The sequence below is a fragment of the Natator depressus genome, chromosome 2 (assembly GCF_965152275.1).
Source record: "Natator depressus isolate rNatDep1 chromosome 2, rNatDep2.hap1, whole genome shotgun sequence".
NCBI lineage: Eukaryota > Metazoa > Chordata > Testudines > Cheloniidae > Natator > Natator depressus.
This window is the reverse complement of record NC_134235.1, coordinates 133886825-133908469: the sequence shown is the minus strand read 5'-3', so window position 1 is coordinate 133908469 and position 21645 is coordinate 133886825. Positions and strand designations below refer to the sequence as shown.

Below are 21645 nucleotides of genomic sequence, written 5' to 3'. Positions count from 1 at the left end.
CGTCAGTATACCTTATGTTGCACCCCTGTGAGCAACATAAGTTACATCGACCTAAGCACCAGTGTAAACAGTGCTATGTCAGCAGGAGAGCTTCTCCCACTGTCATAGCTGCTGCCGCTCACTGGGGGTGGATTAAGTCGACGGGAGAGCTCTCTCCCATCCACTTAGAGCGGCTCCAGTAGAGGGCTTACAGCGGCACTGCTGCATCGATGCAACTGCACCGCTGTAAGCTCTCTAGTGCAGCCATAGCTTTAGTCCCATGCTTATGAGTATGCTTCCTTACCTCCCGACTAGGCACTGTCATGGGGTCCATGGGGTGGTTCCGCTGGCTCCGAATTCGGATGTGGCAGTGGGAGGTGCACTCCTCGCTGTGTCAGACTGATGTACAGGGGGTGTTCCCAACCCTGGGTCCGAGTGAGGTCTCATGGCAAGCTCCATGAGATGCTCTTGGGGGAAAAGGGCAGAGCCTTCTTGGGTGTGTGTGGGGGAGGACTGGCAAATACTGTACCTGGATATGACATAAGCTTCCCCCAAGTGGTAGAGGCAGTGTTTGTAGTCATCACTGACCGACAAGGAGCACAGGCAAGAGGTGCAGAGTTTGAAGCCCAGAGTTCTGGGCATAGTCTGGTACCTGCACATGGGTATCTGGGGTGGAGAGGTAGTAAAAAAAACAAACAAACCTAAAGCTATCTAAACTAAGTACTAAAACTACAATAAAACTGGCAAAACGTCTACAAAACAGGTAAAACTATACACCTTATCTTATTTAAAAGTGTGTCACAGACAAGGACAATGGAAGTTCTGACCCAGACCATGGGACAGTGAGAAGAAATTGGAGACGCGGTCAGTCCACTCCTCTCTTCATTGTCTCGGACAGAATCACAAGGAAAACTGGAAACCATCAGTGGAATACAACTGGGACCATCACTCAAAGAACAGTCTCTTCCACACACTTTTCCCACATTGTGACTATCTGTCTAGATCTCCTGGAAGGATTTCTGGAAAATGAATTTCAACAAAGCTGGGCAAGCAGTAATTTCAAGCTCTTCTCTATTCACAGTATCTTACTCTGATCTTTCACGCTCACAGCATTATCTTGTTGTGGAAACAATCTTCTGCTTCCAGTTGACATCCTCCCAACATGCACTAAAGGATCTCAAGGCAAAATTGGGGCATTAAGCAGAATTATGCATTTAATTACTGTCCACCTGCCCAGATGAGAAGCTTGCAGGAAAAGACAGCGACAGCGACAAAAGTTACGTGCTAAACATGCAAAAATTTAGGAAATGGAGGGGAGGATTCCCTGAGTTAAACAAATCCATTGACTACCATGCAGTTGCTCCTGATTTACATCAACGTGAGAGGTGTATGAAGTCCAGAAAGGTTTTGTTTTATTTAAAGCACAGCACAGGGGTACATAATTAAAGCTAACTGTTAAAACAGATTATAAGCATGTTGCTAGTGCTACAAACCCTTACCCAATGTGCATAGCTTACTACGATTCTGCGGCCAACACCGCAAAACCCAAGGCTGGCCATAGAAATTAGTTAAAAGCTGGAAGTAGCCCTTCTTCCCTCTCCCTCCTTTCTCCCTTCCTCTGCTGGCTTTTGAGGTGCTGGTTAATGCTCTTTAAACTCATTTCCTTGTGTTTGGATATATGAGTAATTATTCAATTTATAAGGAAAGGCCATCGAAGTCTTATGTTACCTATTTGCATGCTTCACAAGCCATATTCACCTCAACAATTTCAAATCACTTCAGAATACATATTTTCTGTTTTTCCTTTGTCTATATACACTATTGACGTTGAACACTAACTTAGCTGTTATTGTAGATCATGTATATGGTGTGCAGCAAAAAAAAATGTACAGCAAAACCAAGCATAATTAAGAGGGAGGAGAGAACAGCAAAAGAGTAGAGCAGAACAGGAGGGAGATGGAAGACTGGGGAAGGGGATAAAGAATGAGGAGAGGAGGGTACTGACTAGAAGGAGAAAAAGTGCAAGGAGGTGGAGCTTGAAAAGAAGCAGCAAAGGTGATAAGAAAGAGGAAAAACATGATACTGAAAACTGAGTTAGATTCTCTAGTAGTCAAAAAATGAAAATTACATCACCACCCAACTTCATGCTTCTTGTTTGCATAACTGAGTTCTAAAGTTTCATGATGCTAACAATGTTAAATAAAACAGCCAGAAATTGCCAAGTTTGTAAGCATTTCCCTTAACTATGCTCTGGCCAGTAGAAGTGTTTAAATAAATCAAAGGATTTAGGATTGAGGGGGTTCAGAATCATACTTACATGTACTAATATTGCAGCAGTGCAATATTAATCCTTTTATCCTCCTATAGCTGAGAGTGTTGCAGATACAATCTACACACAGCCATATTAATACACAGTGTGACTGAAGTATTAGAGATCTCTAGCAGCCTTGCCCGTAGAGATTCCACTACACCATGAAATATTGCAAAAAATAAAATACATTCAGGTTCCTCCGAGTTATTGAATATCGACTAACATTTAAGATATTAGTAAATTAATAATGTACATTTCTGAAGTGAAACAGTGTGATTGTATTATAGAAGTGAAATGTTACAAGTATCCCTTCCCCATTAAAACACCAAATACAACCATTCTAAAATAGGTTTTTAATACTTGTTTTGTAATACTGTGAAGGGTTGTCCTTAGATCATCAATGAAAAGAGATGCAATATTTTTTACATTTTTATATAAGATCAAATTATGTTTCTACTGAAACAAAAACAGAATCAAACCTCCACCAAATGCTTCCTTGTGTTGAAATGAAAACCTGCTTTTTCCCCCAAAGCATTTATGTAAGGCAGATCCACTGTGCACTGTTGGCCCACCCTGTTATGTATTAGAGCTCCTGCCACTACTGAAGCAGTAGTCTCCCACCTGTGACCTTGATCTATTGCAGACTACCATGAGACAACTGACCAGCCTCAACAACAAAGATCCAATAGCCCTGTGCTGAAAACAAAGGCACTTTATATGTGAAGTCAGAGTGCAACTGACTAGTATTGCCTACATTTCTCCCTGCAGCCAGCTCCCACTGTGAAATGTTTCTATGGTAGATGAAAAGTCAACAAGGCTGCAGTAAGACCGGCAGAAAAAAAGGAAGGAAGATAGAAAAGGAGGGGACATAAAAGCAAAATACTGCAAAATGAGAGCAAAGCAAAGGTAACAATGCTGGCCTTAATGTTGGTACCCTGCATAAAGGTTTCCCTCCAACATAAGAACGGCCATACTGAGTCAGACCAAATGTCCATCTAGCCCAATATCCTGTCTTCCGACAGTGGACAGTGCCAGGTGCCCCAGAGGGAATGAACAGAACAGGTAATCATCAAGTGATCCATTTCCTGTTGCTCATTCCCAGCTTCTGGCCAATAGAGGGTAGGGACACCACCCCTGCCCATCCTGGCTAACAGCCATTGATGGACCTATCCTCCATGAATTTATCTAGTTCTTTTTTTAACCCTGTTATAGTCTTGGCCTTCACAACTTCCTCCGGCAAACAGTTCCACAGGTTGACTGTGCGTTGTGTGAAGAAATACTTCCTTTTGTTTGTTTTAAACCTGTTGCCTATTAATTTAATTTGGGACCCCTAGTTCTGGTTTTATGAGAATACTCCAAATACTCATGGCCCACAATTCTCAGAATAGAAAATAAGACTTTTCTGGTAAACAATTTTTAAATGAATTTAGTGCATTACTGAACCAGAATGACAGCAAAGTCCTAAGTTAAGTAAGGCATAAGGAGGAAATGCTAGCTTCCCACACTGAACTAACAGCCTCCCTACCTCTAGATGCTAAAAGAATGAACGCCCATTCCATTTTTACCCTCTCTGCTGAGACTCCCATGAGATTCATATTTGTTAGGGTGATAGCCTCTGTGATGTGCACACCTGTCCAGGTAGGAATTGGACTGACGCTACCAAGTCATTTCACACAAACCACCAAGCAGCGATCAGACTGCATACCACTTTGCATTTACCACTGACCTAGGGCCGGATTCAGACTGGTCCTCACTAGAAAACTGAGTCATTTGGAATACGATATTGAGGAGCTGTGCTAACACAATGTTTAACATACCTTAGCTGTCAGCATTGACAGGACTTGTGTGCTTAACACTTTAATCTAGTTGCAGATAAGCATGGCTGGAAGGACAGCATTAGCCATGACCAGCTGACAATGCTTAAGATAGCCAGCCCATTTACACTCATGGCAATGTTGTGTTTAACACAGCATTTGTTCAAATGACCCAATTTTCTAGTGAAAACAAGCCCTGAGAGGCGACAAGGAGTGGGTATAGTCAGTCACTTGAGCCATCCAGTCCCAAGAGGCTTATCTTTTAGTACATGTCTTTAGCCCACTAACTAACTTCTAATAGATAAAGCAGGAGTGGAATACAGGAGGAGGACAACTACCAAAAAGAAAAATCTGTGATCCATCATCAGGCTCATTCCTCATTAATGTTCATGTTAAAATTATGTGCAGAAAAAAATCTCTTAAAATCCTGGTGAGAAACACTGAGGGGGAAAGTGAAAATTGATTTAACATTACTTGACATCACACAGAAGTGCTACACCACGCAGTATCCAATGCTCTGGAGGTTGGACAGTTTTAAGGTCCACAGCAGCAACGTAATTCAGGTCTGTTCGAAGTGGTTTTTTGTAGATTGGACATGAGTACAGACGAGGATCTTTTGAAGCTAGGAAGATGGAGGAAAAAACACACATGAAAAGATGTCCTGGGAAATGAGGCTGAACAGATAGGATGTTAGAGAGCAGAGCACAACCTTAACAGAAATATAAATACATCAAGTCAAAGTTCAGTAGCAGATAGCTCTTCTCAACAAAAGCAAAGGAAGTTCAGTTAATAACACACTGCTCACTTTTTTGCTCCTATTTTCAAAACATATCACATACAGTACCATGTGCAGCTCTTGTAAGTTTGGGATTTAGTATTAAACTACAGTACTTTGACAGAGTAAGAAGTTTAAACGAGCACCCTGCAGTGACTAGGATGCTGGCAGTTTCACCCTTCCACTCAACTTTTCTATTTTTGAACGTTTCATGCTGACACATCAAGATGTGAAAATTACCTTATTAAAATCTATTAATCTATTTTGAAATACCATTAGTAAGAGATTTTTTTCAGTACAATTAAATTATTTACATGCTGCAGAAGTATGCATTGTCAACGATATTCTTCACTGTAAAACTCGGACAAAATATTCCAGGTTTGATTACTATATAAGTGTTTGTAATTCAGTATCTCAGCTGGTTTTTAATTTGCTTTTTAATATAATAATGATTGTTTTCAGCTTACAGGATCAGAGCCTTATTTGTCTATCAAATTGTCTTTTTGTAAGTAATACAGTTTATGATAATAAGACTTCTATTTCTTTCTTCCCAAACATCTGTAGAGTTCAAACTGTGCTAAACAGATTCATTCAATTTAGTGTTAAATTGTTCCCAGGCTGAGATCCTGTGTGTCAATCAGTTTGAAATAATTTTTATGGTTAGGTTGTAAACTCCTGCAAATAGTAATTTATACTGAAAATACTGATAAACTGCATATTATAGGCATTTGGAATGTTACACTTGGTTAAGCAAATGACATACACAAAAAGAGCATGCCACGTACTGTCAGAGAAGATAAGCTACAAACACGGAATTCTGATAGCAAAGCACAGGAAACATAGCCTGTAAGCAGACTGTCTCTAACAGCTAAATGATTTGATATGTTTTCAGCTGTTTTCTGTGGGATTTGATTTCCTACGGCCTCCTTTATTTGCAAACATTAAAAATTCAGTTCCACAAAGCAGAATGGCCTCGACTTCTGTTCTCCAGCTTGTTAGTCTGCACTCTCTTCTGACATGTCTTTTCTTCTTTGGTGACCCCAAATGTCATCCTTCAAGCAAATCCCCTCCACAGAACATCAGGGTTGTGGCATTTATGTGTACAATCAACACCTAGGTATAACACAGTGGTTCCTAAGAACATTGTTAAATCAGTTCATTCCTGTAGTATTCAGGATGAATTAGTATTAGTATCACATGCTAGTGCATGTGAATACTAGCATGAGTTCTCATGGCCAGATTTAGGGGCAGGTAATCCAGGTAACTACCTGGGTTGCTGGGCTCAGGGTGCTGTTTTTGTTGTTAGCAACAAAAGGGAAAATAGAATGTTTGAAGAAAAATGTTTCAGGTGTTCCATATGTGGATTAATTTTTCACTAACCAGAATGTTCTGGACCTCTGTAGAATCTCATGGAACATTCCCAACTTTCTGAAAACTACCTTTTCCTTGAATCTCCTAGGATGTTGTCAGCCATGCCCTCGTGTGTATAAGGGGTGGGGAGTCTCCAGTCAGTCAGTAAGATATAAGAATGAAGTGAAGTGACGTGAGATCCCAGCTGTGATACTGTGAACTTTTTATTTTACTGTGTAATTGTGAAAGTGTACTTGTGTTTTAAAACTTGAAGAGTGTAATTAGCAACTAAAAAAGGACATATTTAATGAGACGCCAGAGATATCTATCAAACCCCTATCTACGCAACAATATAAAAGAACTACTGTTACTTCTTTTGCCATGCTTAACATGTAATGTTTGATGACTTTCTACCACTGCAGAACATAGACTTTTGCTCTCCCTAATACTGTGTTTTCTCCTGTAGAAAATAAAAGATGCCCTCGAAGAAGCCTTCAGGAGTTCAGTATAGGAACCAAAAGGCTCAATTGCAATCTAGTTTGCAGCAAGGGACAAATTTGAGGGGAAAATATCTGGAACAGAACAACATAGACTGGGCTTTAGGCAATAGTGATCGTCCCAGTGCAGAAGAAATTGAGGAGCGAAGCGTAAATGATTCCAGTCCTATTTCTAAGAAATTAGCAGATTTACCTGAAGAGAAGGAATGGCGGCATAAAGGAGATTGATGACAAAGAAGAATGTGGCTCACATGAAAAGGAGAGAAACAATAAAAAAGAATCAGCCTCTCATGATGACAGAAACAGCAGTGAGAAAAATTGCACACCACAAATCTATACATCAGATCCTGCTTTATGGCTGGCGATCCTAAACTGTGCCGATATTTATCGTACAACTTTGAACAGGCTCGGCAAAACTGAGGATATGACATTTCTAATAAATGAGCAGAAGCAACACTTCTCAAAGTCACACTGCGAAAGAGTGCTTGAAAATGTTAAGAAACTGAATCAGCTTTGGCTAATTTACTCAAAATCATCTCACAAAGCGTTCTGTTTTTGTTGCAAAATATTTGACAAAAATGTGAAATCATTGCTTGTTCTTTCCAGGTACAATTACTTGCATAACTTAGTTGATGCTCTGAAGCAACATGAAAAGCAACAACTGGCCATTTTACAGCCTACTCCAAATGGATGGAGGTCAAGTCCAGGCTCAAGCTGAACAAATGCATAGACACAGAAAACCAGTGCATTATTAATGTAGAAATCCAACATTGGAGGAACATGCTACAGCATCTGATCTCAATTACCCTTTTCCTTGCAAAGAATAATTTGGCTTTCCGGGGCTCGTCGGATAAGTTGTTCACTGAACATATTAGTAATTTCTACGGTTTGGTAGAGCTCCTTGGGAAATATGACGATGTCCTGCGTGAACACCTACTTTGAGTAGTTCATAAAGAAGCTATGAACCATTACTGCAACAAAACAATTCAAAGATAATTGACTGACCTTATGGCAAGGAAGGTGCTTGATAACATATTGATACGGCTCAACAAAGCAAAGGACTACACCATAATAATGGACTTCACTCCCAACATTAGTCACAGTGAAAAGATATCATTTACAGTAAGATTTGTTACTATCACCTACTGTAACACTATACCACTGGTCCACCCAATATTGGTGCATAGTTCAATTACTTAATGTTAGTACATTTAAGTTACTCTTAACATTAAAAAGTTTCTATAAGCTTAGAGGAAACTTTTTTTGGGGGGGAGGACTTATAATAAATACAGATTTACAGATTCTAGCATGCAAATTTATTGTCTTATATGACAGGGATAAATCATGCATGCAAATCATGCATCAAAGTCATGAAATGGAATACAAATGCAATAAAAAATAAGGTATTCAAATGTTTAACAAATGGAGGAGGGGAGGCGCCGAAGACACTCCTTGCTGGGGGCGCCATTTGGTCTAGGGTCAGCCCTAACAACCCTATTGCAGAGTTGGGGCTTCATTCTTGTAAAGAAGCTTAAGTTATACATGTAGCTCCACTGATATTTTGGACTATCAGACAAATATTCAATGAAAAAAAGGATTCCTACTTCATTTACAATGCACTTCAGTATTTTAGGTAGTCCAAAAAACTGTGTAGGGAGGGGATAAAATGGTTTTTGCTTCCACTGTTATGCTGTAACACCACTACTGGGGTAGATCAGAATCCTGAGTCTTAAACATACATTTTGTTATATACTGAGAAATATGTAATATAATGGTTAAGCATATTGGAAGTGGAAGACAAAATGCTACAGTCTTCCAGAGGTAAAGAAGGTTAGGAATCATTTGTAATTGCATATATTCCAAAAATACAGCAACAACAACAGTATTGTGACATATGTTTATAACCTAATTAGAGGGTCAGTTTTCAAGGCAGGGACCATCTATTAATATTCATGAAATACGACTTCAAATCCTGATTGTATTCCAGTAGATCCTAGAAGCCCCCCCAAAATATAATATATTATAATTATATTTTGTGGGGGCTTCTAGGATCTACTGGTATATATATATATATATATATATATGGCATTATGGATAGGCAATAACATAACACCCCTATGCTCTGAAGAATTATTAACAATTGGTCAAGTATATGTAAAACAAATTAAAATTAAGCTGCTATAAATACAGCATAACCTGAAGCTAGTCACTTACTGTTGTTCTCTGCATAAATCCGTATGACAGGCATCATTTCAAAGAGCACCTTTGGCTTAGACTCAATGATTTTTAAATTTCTTCTGTCCCAACCAGCTCCTTCTAGATAGAGTCCACATACATAGACGCCCTCAGGGGGAGGAGTTGTGATGTCATCCTTCATCCACTTGGTGACTTCACTGCACAGTGCTACACTGTCAAGTGCCCACCCTTTGTTGGCTCGAGTTATTTCCTATTCAAAGCAACAATGAAGACTATGGGTAAAATTTTGAAGAGGGCCTATGATTTCGGACAATGATTTCAGTGCATACACTGCATTTTCACAAAAGTAATTACTTTAAATTATCATCAAAGCAAACATTTACCTTTTTTGCAGTACTCTCTATGATTAAAGCAGCATTATTTCCCTCTAGCTGAGCAGCAGGGTGTTCATTGCATAGCAAATTAAGTATTTTGCTGCCAACAACTCTTCTCCCTCCAAAAAAAATTCACTTTTGAGACACAAATCATTTTTAGATTCATTTTCCCTTCCAGATAAATAAATAATGAAAAATGCAGTAAGAAGGTACCAGAGTTAAACAAGTCTGCCTTTTAAAGGTCAGTTTGCAGTGTTGTAGCTGTATCGGTCAGAGGATATTAGAAAGACAAGGTGGGGGAGGTAATATCTTTTATTGAAACAAATTATGCTGGTGAAAGAGACAAGCTTTCAAGCTTATACAGAGCTCTTCCTCAAGTCTGGGAAAGGTAGCTTATCTTAAAGGTCAGGACAGCATACGAAAAATAGTCTATTTAGGCTGATTTTTCCTGGATGATATATTATTAAAAAGAGGTCTGAACTAATTTATCTGTATGTGTGATTTTCCATTTTATATTTGTAACATTATAGCTCATTAATGTAAGTACTATGACTTAGGAGGAGAGCCATAAAACATCCAGTCAATGATATGGCTAACTGGCTTATCTGAGTGCGAACATTAAGAGTGACTGCTTCCTGGAAGAGTGGGAACATTAAGTGAACATATAATCATTGAGTAAAAGAGTCCTAAATCAACATGGTTATGTACTCTCTGGAACTACATGCAGTTCTGTTATTGGAGAACTCTGTCCTTTCTGGGGCATGAAGTGTGTCACTCCACTACATAAGGCTGGAAGGAGACTTTCTGCCATAAACCAGGCACACAATGGAACATGGTAACCTTCGAGATTTGACTTGTGTTTAATTTTTCTTAAAGAGTGCAGTTTGTGTGTATTATCTACACTGTATATTTTAAAAGGTCATTGCTGATTCCAAGATTTTTCTGACATACCTTATAATAAAAGCCTCTTTTATGTCATCTGGTTGTTTGATTTGGGGAGATACTTCCTGAGGAAAGTGATTACTTACCAGCTTTCAGATCTGGAGAAAGGCAATAAAGTATGTTACAGTGCAGGGGTGCATTGTACTTTTGACCTCTCTTTCATTCACTCCCATAGGCATCGTTTGCAAGTGATACACCTAAATCTGAACTCTTCTTAAGAGTGCAACCCTGCAGTTCACCCCACTTTTAAGCTGAATCACCAGGTTACAGCATCTTCTGTATGCAAGAATTGTATTACCTTTGCAAGCTCGACTGGTTTCAGACCCTGCTACAGAATTCTCTCTAGGTGCTTAGGACCACCAGCATGAAAAGACAGTTACCTTTTCTGTAACTGGTGTTCTTCGAGATGTGTTGCTCATGTCCATTCCACAATAGGTGTGCGTACTCGCCACTTGCACTGGTGCCGGAAGTTTTCCCCCTAGCAGTACCCGTACGGGGGGGGAAGCACCCCCCATGACCCCTGGAGTGGCGCCTGCCTGGCATGGTGTAAGGGGAGCTGCGCGCTCCCCCCACCCTCAGTTCCTTCTTGCCAGACAACTCTGACAGAGGAGAAGGAGGGTGGGATGTGGAATAGACATGAGCAACACATCTTGAAGAATATCAGTTACAGAAAAGGTAACTGTCTTTTATTCTTCGAGTGATTGCTCATGTGTATTCCACAATAGTGATTCCAAGCTATATCTGTTGGAGGTGGGTAGGAGTTCACAAGTTCCCAGGACAGAGAACAGCCCTGCTGAACCTGGCGTCATCCCCGGTTTGGGGGACGATAGTGCGAGGTGAACGTGTGAACCGAAGATCACATGGCAGCCCTACAAATCTCCTGGATGGGGATGTGGGCTAAGAAGGCAGCTGACGAGGCCTGCACTTGAGTCGAGTGTGCCCTCACAATGGGTGGCGGGGGGACACACGCCAGCTCATAGCAGGAGCGGATGCATGAAGTGATCCAAATGGAAAGCCGCTGAGTGGAAATCGGCTGGCCCCTCGTGCACTCAGCTGAGGCGATGAACAGTTGCGAGGACTTTCTGAACGACTTGGTGCGCTCAAAGTAGAAAGCCAGAGCCTGCCGCACATCGAGCATGTGGAGATGGTGCTCCCCACTGGATGTGTGAGGCTTGGGGCAGAGGACTGGTAGGAAAATGTCCTGATCCATGTGGTAGGCAGAGACCACCTTCGGGAGGAACGCAGGGTGTGGGCAGAGCTGGACCTTGTCCTTATGAAAGACCATGGCGGCTCAGAGGTCAGGGCCCTGAGCTCTGAGACTCACCTGTCTGATCCGATTGCAACCAGGAAGGCCACCTTCCATGAGAGGTGAGACCAGGAGCATGTGGCCAGTGGTTCAAACGGGGGCCCCGTGAGATGAGACAACACCATGTTTACGTCCCACTGTGGGACCAGGGGTCTAGAGTACGGAAAAAGACGGTCCAAACCCTAAAAGAACCAGCCAGTCATAGCACAGAAAAATACCGTGTGCCCTTGCATCGGCGGATGGAAGGCCGATATGGCTGCCAGGTGCACCTTGACTGACGAGGGCGCCAAGCCCTGGGCCCTCAGGTGCAGGAGGTAATCAAGGATAAGCTGGAGCGGGGCAGCCACTGGGAAGACACCCTGGTCCGCCGCCCACCTAGAGAACCGGGACCACTTCGCCAAATAAGCGCAGCGAGTGGAGGGCCGTCTACTTTCAAGGAGGATGCGCTGAACCTGTTCTGAGCACATCCTTTCTTCTCCGCCTAACCACTGAGCAGCCTCAACGTGAGGTGAAGCGCCGCGAGGCTAGGATGGAGGAGGTAAGCCCTGGTCCTGAGAGAGCAGGTCTGGGCGGAGTGGCAACGGCCACGGCGGAGCTACCGCCAGGACCGTGACGGTCCCATATCTGTGCTGTCTGGGCCACGCCGGGGCAATCAGGAGGACCCAGGCCTTGTCTGTCTACCTTCTCCAGAACCCTGCTGATTAGAGGGAATGGGGGGAAAGGCGTAGAGAAGCTGGCCCTACTAGGACAGGAGAAAGGCATCAGAGATAGCGCCCCTTCCCAGACCCCCCTGGAGCAGAACTGGAGGCATCGCTGGTTCTGCCGAGTCGTGAATAGGTCAACCTGGGGAGTTCCCCATCTTTGGAAGAACTGGTGGGCCAATTCCAGGTGGAGGGACCACTCGTGTTGCAAGGAAAAGTCCCTGCTCAAGCGATCCATCCTCTCATTCCAGGCGGTAGGTGGAAAGCCTTCAGGTGGATGTTGTGGGCTATACAGAAGTCCCACAGCCTGAGGGCTTTGTGGCAGAGGATCGGGCCCCACCTTGCCTGTTGATATAGAACATTGAGGCTGTGTTGTCCGTGAGGACCCTGACTACCTTACCCTCCAGGTGCGAGCGAAAGGCCATGCACCCCAGCCGCACCGCCCTGAGCTTCTTGATGTTTATATGTAGGGTCGGGTCTTGAGCTGACCACAGAACTTGGATCTGAAAGTTCCCCACATAGGCCCCCCAATCCAGGTCCGATGCATCGGACACCAGCTTCAACGACAGGGCCCTGTTCCTGAATAGGACTCCTTGGAGCATGTTGTTTGGGGCGGACCACCATGGTAGGGAGGTGATCACAGAGTCCAGCATGGTGAGGACCTTGTCCATCCTGTCCATGGCCTGACAGAACTTTGAGGCCAACCAGAGTTGGAGGGGTGTCATCCTGAGTCTGGCATGACGGACCACGTATATGCACACCGACATGTGACCCAAGAGTTGCAGAAAAACTCTGCCTGTTGTCACCGGGAACCTTGTAACCAAGTCGAGATCCTGAAAGGTCTCATCGAATCTGTCTGGCGGGAGAGAGGCCCTGGCTGACACTGCGTCCAGGAGCGCCCCAATAAACTCTATGCGTTGGACCGGGACGAACGTGGACTTGGTGTTGTTTACCAACAGGCCCAAGGCGGTGCACGTGGACAGGAGGAGCGCCACGTGATCCCTCACCTGTGACCAGGAGGTGCTCTTGACAAGCCAATCGTCCATATAGAGAAATATCTGGACCCCCCCGCCATCCAAGGTAGGCCGCTATCACCGACATGCATTTTGTAAACACCCTGGGGACAGTGGACAGACCAAACGGGAGGACCGTGAATTGGTAATGATTCTGTCCCACCACAAAACAGAGGAAGCGCCTGTGCCCCTCGAATATGTGGATGTAGAAGTATGTGTCCTGTAGATCGAGGGCAGTCCCTGGGATCCAGGGAGGGGATGATGGAGGCCAGGGAGACAGTGCGGAACTTGAGTCTCACCATGTACTGGTTCAGACCTCGCAGGTCCAGGATGGGCCTAAGCCCCGCTTTGGCCTTCGGGATAAGGAAATAATGGGAGTAATACCTCTTGCCCATGAACTCCTCAGGCACTGCCTCTATCGCTCCTAGTCCTAGGAGGCCCCCCACTTCCTGCTCGAGCAGAGCTTCGTGCGAGGGGTCCCCGAAGAGGGACGGGGTGGGGGTGGTTGGGCAGGGAGGAAGTAAACTGGAGGGTGTAACCCCAGGAGATGGTGTTGAGAACTCATTGGTCCGAGGTTAGCTGCGACCATTCCGGGAGGAAAGCACACAACCAGTTGGAGAAGGGTAGCTTTATTGGGGGTGGATCCTGGTGAGGATTGGCGGGGTGCCCATGAGCATCCTGTCAAAAATGCCTTTTCCCCACCTGCTTGCCCTTGGATGACCCAGGCTGGGGGACAGGCCGAGACTGCCTTTGAGGGCATCTCTTATAGTCCGGCTGCTTCTTATGGGCAGCCTCACACTTTGGGAGGGCGGCCTGGGCAGGAGTCTGCTGCGGCTTGAACTTAGGTTTTGCCAGAGCCAGGACATAGAGGCCCAGAGTCTGGAGGGTCATGCAGGAGTCTTTCATGCCATGCAGCCTTGTATCTGTTTCCTCTGCAAACAGAGCCTTCCCATCGAATGGGACATCCTGCATGGAGGACTGTGCCTCGCTGGACAGCCCAGAGAGCAGGAGCCATGACGCCCATCTCACGGACACTGTGGAGGCCATTTATCATGCAGCCATGTCTGCAGCATCCAATGCTGCCTGCAGGGATGCCCTAGCGGCTACTGTCCCTTCCTCCACTAGTGCCCTGAACTCCTTCCTATTGCGCTCCTGGAGGGAGTCCTCAAACTTGGGCAGGGAGCGCCACAGATTGAATTCGTACCGGTCCAGGAGAGCTTGATGATTTGCCACTCGTAACTGGAAGCTCGAAGACGAATAAATGTTCCTTCCGAAGGAGTCCAGTCTCCAAGAGTCTTTGTTCTCTGGGGTCGGGGCTGGCTGACCCTGCCATTCCCTGTGGTTGACCGACTCAACCACCAGGGAGTTGGGCGCTGGGTGGGTATACAGGTACTCATGCCCTTTAGTGGGTACAAAGTACTTGCATTCCGCCTTTTTAGGGGCCAATGAGGCCAGTGTTTGCCACAGGGCATTTGAAATCTTAGCCACCCCTTCATGGAGAGGCAAGACCACCCTATCCAGGGCTGTTGGGGATAACACGTTAAATAGGGAGTCTGAGGGCTCCTCCATCTCCTCTGCTTGGAGGTGGAGGCTTGCTGCCACCCTCTTTAAGACTTCTTGGTGGGCCCTGAAGGCCTCCTGCAGGGCAGAGGGGGGTGGGCTGCAATCACCTTCTCCGGGCAGGGTGAGGAGGCCGGTGCAGTGCTCTGGGTATCGGCCAGCACTGGAGGGTCCACCACCTGGTTGGACTCCGGGCACAGTGCTGAGGACGTATGTCCCCCCGACTCCTTTCTCGGGGGTCTGGTGAGGGAGGCCGGCGGTGCTTCCGAAGCTCCGGCCACAGAACGAGCTCCCACCAGGGGCTTCGCTGGAGGCCACAGTGCCCGCTGGTACCATTGGGCTGGCCACGACACTCGGTGCTACTGCATCTGCTGTGGCAACAGCGGGACTGGCTGCTCGGGTTGGCTGGCCTGACCCATCAAAGGACGGCTATCAATGGAGACTGGGCTGGTGTAAGATCTGCTGCTGTCTCTGGACCGGGAGGAGTGGCGGTGCCGGGATCTACTACGGCCATGGGACTGCGATCTCAATGTGGAGGACTGGTACCAACCATAACAGCTGCTTCGCGAATGGCCTCGACGGGCAGACCCGTGACAGCGAGAAGCTGGTGATCGACGCCCGGGGCTGCAATGTCTTGGTGGAGACTTGGAGCCGGAGTCTGAGCGGGAAAGGCGTCGATGACTGTGCCATGACCCACTGCAGTACCCCCTCCAAGACAAGGACTGTTGGCGATGCCCGCCGTGGACCTATCGATATTCGCTCCTTGAGGACGAGCGGTGATCCACATGGACTCTGCCCTGAGCGGTCGCTGGGCAGTGAACGGCGTCGGGAACATTCCCTTGACCGAGACCAGTACCGGGCTGGAGGCGACTGTGGAGATCCCAATGGCTTGCCTCTGGAGCGTGGGGCCGACATGGACATAACATCCCACGCTGCTTGGAGGGCTTCAGGCGTGGATGGCATCTGGACATCTGGAGCAGCCTGTTCAGAAGGGGCCGGGCTACTCCGTCGCATACCGACGCCGTGGTGCCAGGTACTGGTTCGGAACGGCGTGCTGGAGTCGGGGTCAGCGCCAACCCCATCAGGATGGCCTGGAGTCTAATGTCCCTTTCTCTTTTGGTCCGAGGCTTAAACGACTTGCAAATCTTGCACCTTTCACTGATATTGGTTTCTCCCAAACAGCGCAAACAGTCTGCATGCGGGTCACTTCTTGACATAGAACAACTACAAGAGCCGCATGACTTAAACCCCGGGGTGCGGGGCATGCCCCAGTTTGGGCTCACTGACTAACTAAACTAACCAAACAGCTAACTAACTACAGGTACTAACACTGAATAACCAAACAGTTCTGGAGACAAGCTACAGCATAGCTGGAGCAGAGCAGTTCTGACACACCTTCGCTGGCTGCAAGAAGAAACTCAGGGTGGGGGGAGTGCGCAGCTCCCCTTATACCACGCCAGGCAGGCAACACTCTAGGGGTTGCAGGGGGCGCTCCCCCCCATGGGTACTGCTAGGGGAAAGTCTTCCGACACTGGTGCACGTGGCGAGCACACACTCCTATTGTGGAATACACATGAGCAATCGCTCGAAGCAGAAATGGCAGTGACTTAGGACAGCTTATTCAAAGCAACTACGATTTATTTATTCAAAGGAATATTACAAGTAGAGAGACAAGGATTAAAATAACAAAAGACTACATGCATATGGTCTTACCTCAGTTTGGCCTCCACTTACCCCTGATGCCACAACATCAGGGGTCTGTGGTCCAGTCTGTTTCTCTGCAGATCCTCTGACCTACCTCTCCTCCAAATCTCAACTTTTTAAGCATTTCAAACTTTTTTTGTTTGATTCTCCCTGCCTAAAAGGTCCTGGGATTTCCAACTAAAGATTCCCCATACCCCCAACTATCCAAACCCTAATTCCACATTCCAAGAGGTATGCTTCAATGGAATTAATATCTCCACTGAGTAACTGAGTATGGCTGTCTACACCCAGTAGCTTTTAGGTTCCTACAATCCAAAGCTAGCTCAAACTGATTTAACTTCCAGGCAACCCTTTAGTCAGAAACACAATAACCACCATGTTCACAGATTGCACATATCTCTTCCATACAGACAATTTCACATTCTTCACTGAGAGCAGCTACTCTGCTTCAACTCCTGACCTCCAGGTGTGACAAAGAGGACCAACTTCATTTTTTCTGGAAACACTCCAGATGGGCTAAGCACTGAAAAGGACAGAGAACAAGGGCTAGACTCTGGGCACACCTTGTGTGAGAGTGTGAAAGAACAAAAGGGTGCAAGGATTTCCAACCTTTGCACCCCCACAGAGGGGCTGTTCAGAACCCAAGTGAAGAACATACTGTCTCCACCACAGTTGCCAACTTTCATGCAGTAAATAAGCACCCTGACTTTCACAATAAGCCAGAAATCAAGCTAATCCCATTTCAAAACAAGGCAAAAACAAGACAATCCCTAAGAACCCCAACAATCTATCTGACTAGATCCCCCTGGCATGCAGTCTGGGACTGTGGTGGACCTGCTGTGCACCCCGACTCTCTCCCCACCCTTGCCCCTGCTTGCCCCTCCTTGCCAAGAGCCGATCAAAAAAAAGAAGCAACAAGCCAAACAAGCTACAAGCCAAAAACTAGCCAACAAGCAACTCACAAGCCAATTAAGCCAAAAACAAGCCCAATTTCCGTGTTTTTTTCATGGGTTTGCCATGTCTGATCTCCACTCCCTCCTAGTGACCCTCCAAGGCAGCCCTTGGCATGAAGATGAAGTAGAAGTAGTAGAGTAGAAGTAAAGTGCACCATACTCAAGGGTAACATGGCAGGTATGACTGCTAAGATAGCAAAAATTTGTCCTGGAGATTTCAGCTGTCCCTTAGCTCCCCTTCTAACATGTCCAGTGTAGTCAAAGGCAGAATCTAACCCTAAGAGGGAAAAGGAGTTCAATACACAAAAGAAAATATTCCCTCTCACACACACTCAGCCTTCCCATGCAAGCTATAATAAAGGAGGAATATTATTGAAAGGGTAATATAAAAATAAAACTATTCACCTGTCTCATTGCAGTCAAAAATCCTTGAGGGTTAAAGAACCCTGTCATCCAGAAGCAGTTTGGTCGGCCCTCAAATATCCAGCAGTAAAACTGATGGTTTCTTTCCAGAAGTTCAGTAAACCAGAAACCTAGAGTGCTGGAAGCCCAAGACCCCTAGAAACAGGTAAAAAAGAGGTGTTTTTTTAGGGGAGGGAGATGTTTAGAACTTTCAACATTTTGTAATCACAGCAATGCAAATTAATTTATCATATCAATGAAAATATCCCAAAGTATTAGGGACATATTATTACAAGACTATTGAAATGTTACATTTGGAATTATCAATCTCAGGGTGAAATTCTGGCCCCACTAAAGACAATGATACAAATCCAATTGACTTCAGTAGGGCCAGAATTTCTCCCTATAGCCATTATTATAGACAGGATTGCTAGCAACACCTGTTGCTGTGGTGGTCAGACATTTCCCATTGAAGACAACATTTCAGTTGATTAAAACTTTATCAAAGTAACTGTTTGGGACGAAAGTTTCCATGCTGAGTGTCTCTCTCAGGCTGAATGTTTTTCTTTGAACTTTCAGTCAAAATGGATTGTCTGTTCTGAGACCTAGTCTAGGGATTTTTTTATTTTATTTTTTACTTATGTTAAAATTCTGTCACCTCTTTTTGAACAATAGTAACATACCCATTCTTCGGAACAAGGTCTTGAAATTTGGCAGGTGGGTGGACCTCATGTAACGTATGTGCTTTCTGCAGTCCCCAGGAAAATCTGCCCAAATTTGGCCAAGTTATATGCCCTTAAAAAAATGCAGTTCCCCTGAAAGCACCACAGAGTACAGGAGCACCTCCAAGCCCCAGAGTAGGGGAAAAAGCCTACCTCAGTTTCCCCTGACCACCCTCTGGTTCCAGCACATGATGCCAGAAGCCCAACCACCTTTCTAGGTAACAGCCTTCTCTTGTTGCTAGTTAGTCCAGTATCTCAAAGGGTAGCAGTCTGTGTTGCAATGATTAAATCTTACTTTTCCAACCCTGCTGATGGTGGTTGTTGCATATAAAATAATTTGCCTTTATCTTTTTAAGAAAAGTATCTAGGAAATTACATACAAACAAATATCAGAGTAACAGCCGTGTTAGTCTGTATTCGTAAAAAGAAAAAAGAAAAGGAGTACTTGTGGCACCTTAGAGACTAACCAGTTTATTTGAGCATGAGCTTTCGTGAGCTACAGCTCACTTCATCGGATGCATAGCATATTGTGGAAACTGCAGAAGACATTATATACACACAGAGACCATGAAACAAAACTTCCTCCCACCCCACTGTCCTGCTCGTATCAGCTTATCTAAAGTGATCATCAAGGAGGGCCATTTCCAGCACAAATCCAGGTTTTCTCACCCTTCCCCCCCCCCACAGACACACATACAAACTCACTCTCCTGCTGGTAATAGCCCATCCCTCTTTGAAACCTCTCTTTATAATGCGCATGATAATCAAGGTGGGTCATTTCCAGCACTAATCCAGGTTTTCTGACCACCACCACCCCCCCCCACACACACACCCCCCTCCAAAAACCACACACACAAACTCACTCTCCTGCTGGCAATAGCTCATCTTACAATGTGCACAGCAATAATCCAAGTTTAACCAGAACGTCTTGGGGGGGGAGGGTTGTAGGAAAAAAACAAGGGGAGATAGGCTACCTTGCATAATGACTTAGCCACTCCCAGTCTCTATTCAAGCCCAAATTAATAGTATCCAATTTGCAAATGAATTCCAATTCAGCAGTTTCTCGCTGGAGTCTGGATTTGAAGTTTTTTTGCTTTAAGATAGCGACCCTCATGTCTGTGATTGCGTGACCAGAGAGATTGAAGTGTTCTCCGACTGGTTTATGAATGTTATAATTCTTAACATCTGATTTGTGTCCATTTATTCTTTTACGTAGAGACTGTCCAGTTTGACCAATGTACATGGCAGAGGGGCATTGCTGGCACATGATGGCATATATCACATTGGTGGATGTGCAGGTGAACGAGCCTCTGATAGTGTGGCTGATGTTGTTAGGCCCTGTGATGGTGTTCCCTGAATAGATATGTGGGCACAGTTGGCAACGGGCTTTGTTGCAAGGATAGGTTCCTGGGTTAGTGGTTCTGTTGTGTGGTATGTGGTTGTTGGTGAGTATTCGCTTCAGGTTGGGGGGCTGTCTGTAGGCAAGGACTGGCCTGTCTCCCAAGATTTGTGAGAGTGTTGGGTCATCCTTCAGGATAGGTTGTAGATCCTTAATAATGCGTTGGAGGGGTTTTAGTTGGGGGCTGAAGGTGACGGCTAGTGGCGTTCTGTTATTTTCTTTGTTAGGCCTGTCCTGTAGTAGGTGACTTCTGGGAACTCTTCTGGCTCTATCAATATGTTTCTTCACTTCCGCAGGTGGGTATTGTAGTTGTAAGAATGCTTGATAGAGATCTTGTAGGTGTTTGTCTCTGTCTGAGGGGTTGGAGCAAATGCGGTTGTATCGCAGAGCTTGGCTGTAGACGATGGATCGTGTGGTGTGGTCAGGGTGAAAGCTGGAGGCATGTAGGTAGGAATAGCGGTCAGTAGGTTTCCGGTATAGGGTGGTGTTGATGTGACCATCGTTTATTAGCACTGTAGTGTCCAGGAAGTGGATCTCTTGTGTGGACTGGACCAGGCTGAGGTTGATGGTGGGATGGAAATTGTTGAAATCATGGTGGAATTCCTCAAGGGCTTCTTTTCCATGGGTCCAGATGATGAAGATGTCATCAATATAGCGCAAGTAAAGTAGGGGCGTTAGGGGATGAGAGCTGAGGAAGCGTTGTTCTAAATCAGCCATAAAAATGTTGGCATACTGTGGGGCCATGCGGTACCCATAGCAGTGCCGCTGATCTGAAGGTATACATTGTCCCCAAATGTAAAATAGTTATGGGTAAGGACAAAGTCACAAAGTTCAGCCACCAGGTTAGCTGTGACATTATCGGGGATAGTGTTCTTGATGGCTTGTAGTCCATCTTTGTGTGGAATGTTGGTGTAGAGGGCTTCTACATGGAAATGACCCACCTTGATTATCATGCGCATTATAAAGAGAGGTTTCAAAGAGGGATGGGCTATTACCAGCAGGAGAGTGAGTTTGTATGTATGTGTGTCTGTGGGGGGGGGGGAAGGGTGAGAAAACCTGGATTTGTGCTGGAAATGGCCCTCCTTGATGATCACTTTAGATAAGCTGTTACGAGCAGGACAGTGGGGTGGGAGGAAGTTTTGTTTCATGGTCTCTGTGTGTATATAATGTCTTCTGCAGTTTCCACAATATGCTATGCATCCGATGAAGTGAGCTGTAGCTCACGAAAGCTCATGCTCAAATAAACTGGTTAGTCTCTAAGGTGCCACAAGTACTCCTTTTCTTTTTTCTTTATACAAACAAATAGTATTTAGGTTGCAAAGCAAACAACTCAAAAGTTATTAAATGCCAGCAATAATTGGTGCCAAATTAACCTCAGTTCGACCCCTTCCACATTTAAAACAATACCTAACAAGTGCTTTTTATCCATAGATGTCAAAGCACTGCATTTTTCTATAAAGCTGTCTACAAATCAGACACTCATTAAGCTGCTTTCATGTCACTTACAGAATTGACAATTGTCTTGGGCACTAAAAGACTGAATTTTCAGACTTAAAAAGGCTCTGTCTCAATAAAATCTTATGCAGTGATAATACATAGCATTTGAATAGCATTTTCCATCTTCAAAGATCTATACCAAATACCTCC

At 45.0% G+C, this 21645-nt stretch overlaps 1 protein-coding gene across 1 annotated transcript in view; it reads right to left on the bottom strand.

Annotated features, from left to right (window-relative positions):
• Positions 1-2214: 2214 nt before the first annotated feature.
• The window catches only part of DNAH5 (dynein axonemal heavy chain 5), a 235436-nt gene continuing 216005 nt past the window's right edge, over positions 2215-21645 (bottom strand). The window contains exons 77-79 of the mRNA XM_074945024.1: positions 17881-18033; positions 8941-9172; positions 2215-4726 (exon numbers count right to left, since the gene is read on the bottom strand). Coding sequence (XP_074801125.1) covers positions 4575-4726; positions 8941-9172; positions 17881-18033 — 537 coding nt within the window. The 3' untranslated portion in view covers positions 2215-4574. The remainder of the gene's footprint in view (positions 4727-8940; positions 9173-17880; positions 18034-21645) is intronic.